General features: G+C 35.4%; 1 protein-coding gene across 10 annotated transcripts in view; it reads left to right on the top strand.

Annotated features, from left to right (window-relative positions):
* The window catches only part of LOC126336656 (dual 3',5'-cyclic-AMP and -GMP phosphodiesterase 11-like), a 2,376,149-nt gene that overhangs the window by 2,315,709 nt on the left and 48,226 nt on the right, over nucleotides 1–12,214 (top strand). For all 10 annotated transcript variants that reach the window (XM_050000589.1, XM_050000587.1, XM_050000585.1 and 7 more), the window contains 6 exons: nucleotides 566–673; nucleotides 3,346–3,483; nucleotides 4,634–4,744; nucleotides 5,108–5,205; nucleotides 7,811–7,874; nucleotides 11,131–11,265. In XM_050000589.1, coding sequence (XP_049856546.1) covers nucleotides 566–673; nucleotides 3,346–3,483; nucleotides 4,634–4,744; nucleotides 5,108–5,205; nucleotides 7,811–7,874; nucleotides 11,131–11,265 — 654 coding nt within the window. The remainder of the gene's footprint in view (nucleotides 1–565; nucleotides 674–3,345; nucleotides 3,484–4,633; nucleotides 4,745–5,107; nucleotides 5,206–7,810; nucleotides 7,875–11,130; nucleotides 11,266–12,214) is intronic.

Genomic DNA, 12,214 nt, shown 5'->3' with positions numbered 1-12,214 from the left:
GGCCGACGAAGAAGAGTTTCCAGCCAGATCTTCCGATCTAACGCCGTTAGACTTCTTTCTGTCGAGAACACTGAAGGGCACCGTCTACGCCACATATGCTGAATGACATGAGAGAGGCGATTGTGTGTTGTGTGTGTCTGTGAATCCATTCCGGTGGCCACCGTACTACATGTGTATAACTGTTCTGCAGCGTTGCAGATGCTGTATTGCTGCCGATGGAGGGCCTTTGGAACATCTTCAGCAGCAAAACGTCATGTGAATATCTGTGTGACTTAAAAATTTACAATTACGTTATTTTTGAACGAGTTATTAAAGTTCAAACAGTGTAAACCTCTTTGTCGGACACTATAATTGTGTATATAATTTTTTTTAAAGAGTGTCAGTGGAGTTCCGGAGGCAGTATGCCTATCTTGTATAAGAAAGCGGTATTTAAAAGGTAAATATCGGCGAGCCGAACGGTGTTACAGCAGTCATTGTATTTCATATTGCATTTAAATTAGAATCTCAGCATTCCGCTTTCTTATGGCCCACAGTATATGTTCTTACTTGAGCTTTGCCTTTACAGGATGATCGTTTCAACCACGACATTGACGTACTGACGGGCTACAAGACGAGGACGTTGCTCTGCATGCCGATTAAGGACTTCACTGGTGATGTTATAGGAGTAGCGCAGGTGAGAAGGCGAATGCACTGCAGTTACACTAGAACTTTTTAAGTGATGGTAAGAGCATTATTTTGTTTTACACTGGCTTTTGAATGTGCAGAGCGTGCTTATATCAGCCTCAGCATCAGGTAGTTAATAAGAGTAATTAGCAGTTATATAAATTCGGTTCCCACAGAGTTATATCAACAGACCTGGCTTCTGTGCCACACTTTACTTCACTAACAAAGTATGTTTTGTTTACTCAAAGGAATGAGAAACTAGCATCTAGTTTCCTTAACATATTGCTCTTTTATTTTTTTTCTTCATCAGTAAGTTGTTAGCGTAGCTGAAGTCACAGAGAATCTATATGTCTTTATTTACAGTGAACAAAATAAAACATTTTGAACTTTGCTCATTCTTAGTACTTAATTTACCTACATTTTCACGGGGAGCCATGAAATGGACAACTTTTGTAACACCACACAGCATCACAAAGACTTTATATTTTTTTAAATCTTTATTTGAAAAATTATAGTGGGTCATACATATATATTTCATACCTTTACATCATATACAGGATGTCCCCTCTTAAGAATTGTCAGGTGTATTTTGAGTGGTTTTTCGGAATATATTTGGAATTTCGTTTTTGCAATGTGTAATGGGCGTCTGCCCAAGCAAATACTGAAATACTGACCATCACGACTTTCATGTGACACCCAGTTCAATGAAAAGCATCCTTTTACAAAAAATAATTAAAAAAAATTGGACCAGAATTTTATTTTCCAGTTCATTAGAGCGGTCCCAAATTAGTGTAGCACTGCATTCGATTTATCGATATAAATTAAAATGAGAAGAAAAATGTGAAGATTAACAAGTAGCAGTACTCCAACAGTGACTCGTGTGCCACCCTGCCCCACACTTTTTGCAAACCTTGTGCAGCAGTGCTACTCAGTCCCTGGTGGTGTAAAGATTATATGTCCTTTTTTTACTGCCGCTGTTAATACACATTTCTAAAACAACTATTGTACTAAACTAATTTGGAAGTGCGCTATGGAATGAGCACGTAAAAATATAATTTTGTTTGTAACAGAACACGAATTGATGCTTTCCCTTCACTATGGATGTCGCATGAAAGACATGATGAGCAGTATTTGTTTGGGCTGACTCCAGCCACGCATTGCAAAAACAAAATTGCAAATATCTGCCAAAACACCAGAGACAGTGTCATTGATGGCTCTTGGGAGAGAACCCAATGTATCTATTGTCGTTCAGATACTACTCTTTCCTACATAATGTGATTCATAATATGTAACTACACATAAGAAATATAATTGTATTACAACAAACACTTCTTAGATTTGCTACTTACAGTTCTGTGAATGAGTGCAGAAACTTTATCTTTCTGCCAAAAAAGATTTTATTTTTGGTTTGGAAATACTTTGATGGCCTTCTCTGAAAGTGTTTGGCTGCTTGTTATAACTTACAAACCATCACCATATGGACTTTCGTTTATCAATGTAAATCATATTCTGTGTTTGTTATATTTATATTCAGACCTTTCATTTAATTATGTATCTAACTGCATTTATTTCATTCAGTTTGTTGCTATATGAAAATATAATCCATTTTTTTCAACTGCAAAGAATATATTGGAAATGTTTATGCTTCATGAGAAATTTGTGTATAGCTTAATCCCTGCACAGGCTTGATGAGCCTTTTCTGTCCCAGCAATATTGTGCAAATATCTGATATGCAGCCACACAATTTTTTACAGAAACTAGGCATGAAATATGTAATTTGACCAATACTAAACAGCTTTTAATATTTTGGCATGGCATGTGACAATGTTTGATAGAAACCAAAATAAACATCTATAAATTTTCATATGAAGGTATGTAATGAGTGCTGTATGTAGTATCAAGTGCAGGCACAGTGTAGACATCACAGAAATAAAGCAATTGGTAGTAAAAAACATTCCAGAGGTGAGAAACCAAAAGGGGCAAGAAATCTTGTGTGACATGTAATTGTAATTACTATCTTCTGAATTATGAAGAACCTAATCAAAAAGTTTAAAGTAGTTCATTGTATAGTACAAATGTTGTCTTGTGAGCAGTAAAGGACTTAGGGAACAATTTACAGATATGAGTGGTTTTGAACACACCCATCAGAAACACCTAGGGCAGACCAGATTGGGAATGTGATGTACTGTGTGATGAAAATTATCTTCAGACTGACTGAATGAAAGATAACTTAGAATAGGAAGAAAAAATGTGGATGAAGTATGAAGAATCAAGTTTGTAGCCTCATAGCCTAGTGTGCTTGACACCTGCTACAAGATGGGGCTGAGACCCAGTAACAAGAGAAATTCTTGAAAATAAATGGCATTTTTGTCAGTCTCTATCAAAAGACATAATTCTCATTCAGAAAATAATGTTAACTAATAAGATATTTATGAACTGGGATATTGAGGTCCCTTTTTAAGATATGTGAAGTTTGTTTCCTAAATGAGGGGAAATATTTAAAAAAATAGTTCATAATCTAAAGTTATTTTGTTTCTGACGATCAAATTGTGGGTTTCAACAAAAGATTGTGTTGAAACTAAATGTAAGTGAAATGCCTTTTTTCTTGTGTGTGTGTGTGTGTGTGTGTGTGTGTGTGTGTGTGTTTCTTATGTTATCATACTTTTCACTTGTGTATTTCAGGTTATAAACAAGCAAACAGATACCTGTTTTACAGCCAATGATGAAAAAGTTTTTGCAAGTTACCTCCAGTTCTGTGGAATTGGCCTGCGGAATGCTCAGCTGTATGAGAAGAGTCAGTTGGAGGTTAAGAGAAACCAGGTAAAATAATGTAGCTGCCTGTTAATACAGTAATTAAATCAAGTGCAATGAATTAAAAATGTGATGATCAGAAGACAAAAAAATCACAATGTTAAGATGCTGAAATCCTATTTCTCGTTTTAAGATTCAACTGTTTGTTCATTACATAATCGGAATAACAATGGCAACAGGATCATTAAATCATTGGTGGATTGCAGTAAAGTGTAGAAATTCATGTACTTTGTCTTCATAAATAAAATAATATCATCAACTTAATACAGTTATCCCTTGTAGTGTATTCTAATGAGGGTATTCTACCAGTGTTAAAGAGGAGGAAGCAAGAAAGATTTGGTAATTGAAGGAAACTCTACGCCATAATTGTTCTCTACCAAGCTTTAATTATCATTTAATTTGATTCATGTGACAGTTTACAATTTCCTCTTCATGTCTGCATTAACAAACTTGACAAGAAAAGCCATGATTTTCCTGTTAGTTCTATTTCTTCATTTGGAAATTTTTATGAGATAATGCTTTCAGTTATCTGAACCAGATAGCTCAGTAGCAGAAGCATCTGATTGGAGTCAAGGATGTCACATTGGGTAAACTTTTAGAATTTGTGCACAACAGTGTTTTGGGTAGAAAGCAGAAGCTTGCAAAATAATAATGATCTCTCATGCGTTTTTCTCTCTTAAGTTTACCTCACCTATTTTACTGTTGATTAAGTTTGCTAATCAACAGTAAGAGTACAGAATAAAATAGCATAATTACAAAACTTTCTCTCTCCCTCCCCCCACCTCCTTCCCTCCCTCCCCTCTTCACTTTCTGTCAATCTGCCTTGAATTATGAACAAAGGCTATTTTAGTTTTCTCTCTGGTGAAATTGGTAAAAGTGAAGTTGTGACATGAAAATACATATCAGAAAAGGAGGTTGGAGGGGTAGATTTTCTAAAGAAAAATGCTGTTGAGTAGGCTCCTTATCATTATCTTTCAATTTTTGTTTCATTTTTTATATTCACATTGCATTGAAGATTACCTTGTTTAAATCAAATGTCAATAAGTATTGCTTCTAGTAGGTCATGTATAATTGAACATTTTTGCAAGTGGCAAGTTCAATGTGTTAGTCTTTCCTTTCACAAATTTCACGTAAGTCTTAATTAATTGTAATGTTTCAGGTATTATTAGACCTGGCACGAATGATCTTCGAAGAGCAGAGCACCATTGAACACATGGTGTTTCGTATCCTCACCCACACACAGTCCCTCATACAGTGTCAGAGGGTTCAGGTACGTTGAACCATTTGTTTTCTTTTATCTAAGTGTGTAACCAGTAACCTGAAATATGAAACTGACACAATAAGATCAGTTTTTGAGATACTTTTATACCAACAGAGAGGAAATGCATTTTAGTATATGTTTTTAAGGTAAGGTTGTGTTAGCTTTATCAGCAGTGATAACAGGGTGTTGTTTAGCCCAAAATATAAGTTTTGAGGTAAAGATTTAAGACTTCAATGTGTGTTAATATCTTCAAAGAACTTGTTTTTCGTGATGCTATAATGGCTTATAACTAATTCAGCCTTCATAAACAAAATTTTATAGTTCTAATGAGAGAAATTTTTCATTGATATGTGCATATTTTAATAATTTCAGGTGTTGCTCGTCCATAGAGCATCAAAAGGGAGTTTTTCAAGAGTATTTGATTTTGAAGCAAATGACTTAAATGGGGAGGATAATGATTCAAGAACAAGGTAAGCACAATTTTGATAGTGAATACTTTACTAGTGGTTTATGGATAGTAAGAGCTGTAGTGGTAAGCACATATTCTCATCTTCTTGACAAAGCAATGAATGTGCAAGCTACAGGCAACTAAATGTTTCAAGAGTCCTGAAAATCAACTATGGTTGCTTAAGAAATCAATTTGTCTCTTAATTATTGTTAACTGACCCCCCCCCCCCCCCACTCCCCTGTTTTTTGCCAACGGTCATTCATTTCTTTTTACTGTACCAGCACTAAAGTACTCCACAAATTCTGTCTTGTAAAACAAGGGAAGAGGTTTCTTTCTTTTGTAGTGGAGTACATTAACACTGTGCGTTGGAATTTTGGGAATGACTTTCTGATCACTTGTTGAAGTTTAGAAAATCATTGTACAGTATAGTGCAGATTATGAAAGGATGAGGATTCTTCCTGCAGCTTTGAATGATCTGCGCTATCCTTCATGGGAGTTTGTTAGCATATACTTAATATTCTTCTCAATATTGAAATGAATAGTCACACTCCATTTCTGTGTTACATGTTTCAAAGAATGCTTGATCAGTTACTGTAACTTTAAATGCTTCACACACAGAGTAATACACAAATGGAGTGTTCTTCTGCTGGTTCCCACATCAATCTGACATTATCCTCATGTGTAAATAAAATTTACAATTATAATACTTGGGTAATTTTGTGCAAGCCTTTTTGTCTTATACCTCTTTTGAGCCAGATTGCTTCTTTGCAAAGGTTTGCCACAATGCTCTTGCTTAAATAGTGTCTTTTTCTCATTCAGCAAATTAAATGCAGTACATTTGTGACACTGATCTTTCTTTGGCCTAAAGAATCCAAAATTGTACTTCTGGAGGTACTGGCTTGCAATTTATTTCTTCACATTCGAGTTTCTAGTCATCATACATTAAAATAATATTCTGGCTCAAATAAAGGTATCTTGTTGAAGACTACTGCCCACGATTGTGCAACTCAACAGATATGCCACCTTATACAACAATCAACACTCACAGACAACCTGGTGCCGGGCATACTCATTTCAAGGGTCTGGACAATCATATCTGTCCCACATCTATTTCTGCCAGTCTAGAACAAGTAATGGACTCACTGCTTCAGTCTGTGCAACCACTCACTATTTTTCGGAGCCAAGCAGTAGCTAGACTATCGAATTACCATCCTGTGCATAAGTTGCCATTACCACCACCACTGTGACCAGGAAGCATGTACTGCTGACATATCATGTCATTACGTTCAACGATGAACCGTAGTTCTGCACTAGACCCAGGTGACCATCATCAGCGATCTGGCTGTGGCCTGGGGACAGGTTCCATTCTTCCAATCTGTTCAAGTGCAGCAGTATTACTCCTGGCGTCATGACATGGGAAGTCATCAGGATGACTTCGAGGGGTTTCTGAGTCATGGACATCCTGTCTCTTTGTGTATTACAATTCGTTTGACAGTATCTTGATGCTGTTATTCGAAGTACGAGGAGAATGCTCATCCACACATGACAAATGTCTCTATAAATTATCTGTATTATGTTAAGATAATTATATGGCCAGCAAGGGGTGCAAATCCATCTCTGAAAGAATATGTGTGGGACCAGCTCAGATGTCAACACTGTGCCATTGCCAGTATCCAGGATATTAAGTACCAGTTACAACAGTTGTTGGACAGCTTGCCTCAGGGAAGGCTACAACACTTTAACACCCTTCCCAACTGAAATAGTGCATAGTGGAGGAGTGGTTACAATGTCATAGTGATAAATGGACTCATACGCTCAAGTTCTTACTAAATTCGACTCAATTTTTTTATTACTGAAGTAATGATGAAATAGACTTTTTTGTGAATATTTTTGTTGTTTCTTGTCATTATGAATTTCAGGATTATCACATCATCTGATGACCATATAATAGATATCTACAAGATGACTTTGACATATCAGTAATGTACTGTCAATTGAAGCTTAAGCTTTATAAATTAAAAACTTAATGCTGATAAGAAACCTGACAGGCATAAGGCTAAAACTAATTTAGATTACTGAAGTAAAATTACATTCCCTTTCAACCTGTGAAGTTTCATCCCATTTTCTCCTCCCCTTCTTTACTGTTTCATGCCGTGTGTATCATTTAGCAGAATTGGAATAAACAAGATATAACAACAGCTTGACAAAATTATTGAATGAAGCCCAGTGACTGTTAACATGAGAAACTGCAGAAACTGACTTTTGAAGATTTTTTAAAAAAATTCAGCAAGTTTTTGTTCAGTCGTGCAGTGTGCAGAAAGTTATAAAATTTAAAACATGTTGTTGGAAGTCATCCAGGTTAGTTGAAGGCTAGAAACTGAACATAGTTTTATTTACTCGAAAGAAAACATATGTATTTGTTTGTTATGAAACTGTGTTTTTTGCTTGATGTCAGAGAGGCAGACTTCGATGTAACGTTATTTCTGAGGGTGATTTTTTTTTTTTTTTTGGGGGGGGGGGGAATATGGATATTGATAAAAATGCCTAGTTATATGTGTAGTTATGTTGCAATGATAAGGACTGGATGCTACTGCATTATGTCTTACCTCATTTCTTTCTTCTTTCAGTCCATTTGAAAGCAGATTTCCTATCAACATTGGCATTACGGGTTATGTTGCCACTACAGGTGAGGTAAGTAATATTCAGCAGCTGCTGTACATTTACTATTACATTCTGGGTGTTCATCACAAATATGCTGAGAGGAACTGTATCCAAACTGATCCTTCATAAGTTTTGGAATCATATTTACAAATTTTACAATTTTTGTTGTTGTGAACTGTGGTAGAACCTTACTGCTATACACATGAGATAATATTACATAAACAATTAAGATTTTTTTTAGACTCTGATATTGTCAGGATAGGCATACAATATTCATGAATAGTCACCACTAAGTGTGAGAAGAAAGTTTGAAAGGCCAGTTTCACCTTCAGCTCACCGCTTAAGTTACTCTTGACTCCTGTAATACTATTGGAGTTATTTCAGTTCACTGATTATGTCCACAGAGTATGTCACTCAAGAATATCACTCATTACTGCACACGCAAGAAGAAGAAGATGATCACTATACTTATGTGAATTTTACTACCTATTTTTACATGTGCAACTGTTTGTTTATATTTGATCATGATAATTTATGTACCGTTTCAGTTGACACTTGAAATAACCATGGAAGTAAAAAAAGTGATGGTCTCAGGTACCTGCTATTGTAAAGAGGAACAGCCCAATTTTCAAAGTCATCTGAATGAATTGTGTGCTGTTCTGTTGTAGATGCACATAACTGTTTCAGTTATTTGTAATAAGTCAATTAATTAGAAACTCACATGGAAGTAATTGAGATAAATGTGTAATAACAACAGAAATAAACTGATTCAGTTAATTCTTAAATGAAAAAGAAGAGTAAGAAAAAGGAAAATGAAGGTAACAAGAAACATAGGGAGAACGTAACATTATTAGGAAGTAAAGTGAAATAAAAGAGAAAAAATGTATCTGAATAAAGTTGCAGCAGAAGGTGAAAGTGTTAATTTCAATTAGGCAGTAATACCCAGAATGAGAGAATAAGCCAAACGAACAAACAAAGAGAGATAAAAATGAAAACAAGTGTATCATTGAATGAAAGGAAGACACTAACTGCAGTTGAAGAACATCTGTAATTGATGTTTCCAAGGAACACATTTTCCCAATTTTCATGTTACAGCTACATCACACTTAACATCATTCTTCACCTTAATCAGTCACTGCCACCACTATCACCACATGAAATCAGTGTCATGAGGCCACCTTTTTTTTAAAAAAAAAGTGGTGTTCTGCAATATCATTCACATTTGATTAATTTCTACCGATTAATATACTGCACCCATATGTTTTACTTCTCAAGGTCCTATCCTCTCATGGTAGTTTACTGTTACAGTCTCATCTCATCTGTGTACTTATCTGCTGTTTTTTTTTTAATTTACTTCTTTTCTTTATTTCCCTTGTTCATCTCATTGTATATTCGTCATGTTTGTGACAAGAGTATTTTTATATCACAAATGAAAATGAGTTCAAAAGATTTTTTACTTATTCCCCAACCATGAGAACTATTTCGTTTAGGAACATTACCATATCTGATATTGTCTGCCTGAAGAATAACATTGTGTATTTTTGTTTTATTACAACCTTGAGGATCCCCAGAGTATCATCTACCTATGGAACAAGAAAGTAAATCTAATCTAATCCTTCACAATTACATTCGGTATTACTATTTTGTGTGTCCACTGATTTGTTAGGATACACTCTTATGATGTTACAGCCTCATACACAACTTTTCTTCTACATGTGTGTGTTTCAGGTAGTTTACCTACCACATTTACTACTTCTTCTCTCAGTTATGACCCTTAACTCCACAAAACATTAATTGTGGATTCTTCAGCTCAGATGTTGTAGCTTCTACAAAAGCCTTTATATTTGGCACTTACAGATCCATTATCCACATCTGTGTGTGACAAAGAATAAGACACATGTCAGTGAGCATTGATTGAATATAGCTGATGCAGCCTACAGCTTTCATATTTGAATGTTATTTGTTGAAAATTTGCTTAGGATTCTCTAATGCGTACTGTAATTTGGTTCCTTACTTATTTATAGATATTTAACTATGTTGAATAATGCAGCCCATACAATAGTATACAGTCCATAGTTCCTCCATATCTGCCTTTGCAGATGAACATTCTGTTTTGTGTTTCAATTATATTTAGGATACTAATTGCCACTTCACTTCACATCACAGCTCTTGTTGGCAACAGTTGAAATATGTAATACGTTATTTTACTTGTACAGCCGTTTTTTAGCTACAGTCAGTATATTTGTCAAGATTGCAGCATAATTTCAGTTTTTTGTGAACTATTAAAAATTGTCAAAGAATTCATGTAATTTTTATATATAATTAAAATATATATGAATACACTTTAATTCTATGTGCATCATCTAATTTGAACATCTTTTGTGTAAATGTGTGAAATTTTGTGGAACAGAGAAGTAAAATAGCCATAAATTTTCTCAAATTGCAGAGCATATATTTTGTGAAGTCCCAGTAGAGCCATCACAAATGATGAATACAGCTTTTATTGAAAAGGGTCGTACAGTTGTTGCATGGGGCTCTGCTAGAAATTAATGTCTCCAGAAAATAATTTAATAAAATGTTGTGTTTGAAAAGGTACTGTCTAACATAAATATCTTATTGATAAATATATATTTCAAAAAAAGACATATGAAAATTACTGTGTTGAATGAAGATGATATTACTCTGAGGAAAACAATTTTTTATATTGTAGACTGTACATTTATTATAAAACACGATATGTTGCAGATAAAATGTGAGACACTTAGGAAATTGATTTGTATGCATTTTCTTTGTGCCATGTTGCTGACTAATTATAGTTGTTTTCTTTAGTGTGAAATCACACTTGGAGTAGTCTTAATAGGGAGTTGTAGGACATTAAAGGGAAGAAAGTTACACATCAGTTTGTAGTCAGCTACGACATATATGCAACAGATATAATTGCTTATAGGCTGTAATTGCTTGATTATATATAAGGAGATTGAAATAGGAAGTCCTGAGAAACTGATGTGTTTTAAAATGTATAAACTTTACCTTTCGAGAAGTACTGTCCTTTCATGCAAAGAACAGCTGTTTTAACCTTTAGAGTGTGTGTGTGTATGTGTGTGTGTGTGTGTGTGTGTGTGTGTGTGTGTGTGTGTGTGTGTGAGAGAGAGAGAGAGAGAGAGAGAGAGAGAGAGAGAGAGAGAGAGAGAGAGAGTGAGTTTATATGTATGAAGATATGCAGTGAAATATATAATGCGTGAACATTTTGAAATCAGAGTTTTAAGGAAGATAACCCTTGTTTCAGACTGTCAATATTGCAAATGCTTATGAAGATGACAGATTTGACCCTTCTGTTGACGAAGGCACAAATTTCAAACATAAAAGCATTCTGTGCATGGCAATTAAAAATTCTTCGGGTCAAATTATTGGTGTTATACAGGTAAGTTCCACCATCTATTCTTTTAGCAAAGAGCTAATAATGGCTGCCTAGGTAAATGAATATACCTATGTTCCAATTTATTCATGTCTTCATTATGCTGTTTCCTATTCAGTTCCAGTTTACTGTATCTTGCTTATTTCTGTATTCCTCTAGCCCATTTTTCTATGGGTATGTTGCTCTTTTCTTTCTTCATCTGTTTTTGAAACAGTACTTTCTTGTTTCCTTTACAGGGAAAGTTTAGCATTGTCTTCTGCTGAAGATTTAGCTATCAGTAAAAAAAAATTTCATTAGGTTCCATTTGTAACACAACAATATGCACTATTCAGTACAGTAAAGAAGATTGTTATTATAAGGGCATTCAAAAATAAATGAGCCAGAGGCGTAATTACAGAAACCTGTAACTGTATGTTAAGAGTATTGACCCTGGCTGTAGAGACACTTGTCCCACTATGACACAAGGTGGTAAATGGCTGTCTCATAAAATTCCCATGGCTGCAATGTGAACCAGTTCCGCACATACAGCTGGACGTCGTCGTCCGAGGTGAATCGTTTGCCCTATAAGCAAGGGGACCAAAAATGGCATAATCACAGGGAGAGAAGTCCGGACTGTATGGAGGGTGGCCAAGAACCTCCCATTTGAATTTCTGCAGGAGTGCCGTGACTGTGTTGGCCATATGAGGCATTGCATTTTCGTGGAGCAGAATAGCCCCAAGGGTGAGATTGCCTGGTCTTTTTGATTTGATCACTTGTGAAGGGTGGTCAAGGTTTGCGAGTAATGCTGGGCATTCACTATTGTCTCTTGATGCAGGAAGTGAATCAGAAAGGGGCCATCTTTGTCAGAGAAAAATGTCAGCATAACCTTTCCTGAACTCATGTGGACGGCGATGTCCAGCTGTACGTTTGGAACTGGTTCACATCGCAGCCCTGGGAATATTATGAGACAGCTACT

This window comes from Schistocerca gregaria, chromosome 2 (assembly GCF_023897955.1).
Source record: "Schistocerca gregaria isolate iqSchGreg1 chromosome 2, iqSchGreg1.2, whole genome shotgun sequence".
NCBI classification, from domain to species: domain Eukaryota; kingdom Metazoa; phylum Arthropoda; class Insecta; order Orthoptera; family Acrididae; genus Schistocerca; species Schistocerca gregaria.
The sequence above is the reverse complement of the archived record's forward strand: the minus strand, read 5'-3'. Positions and strand labels throughout refer to the sequence as shown.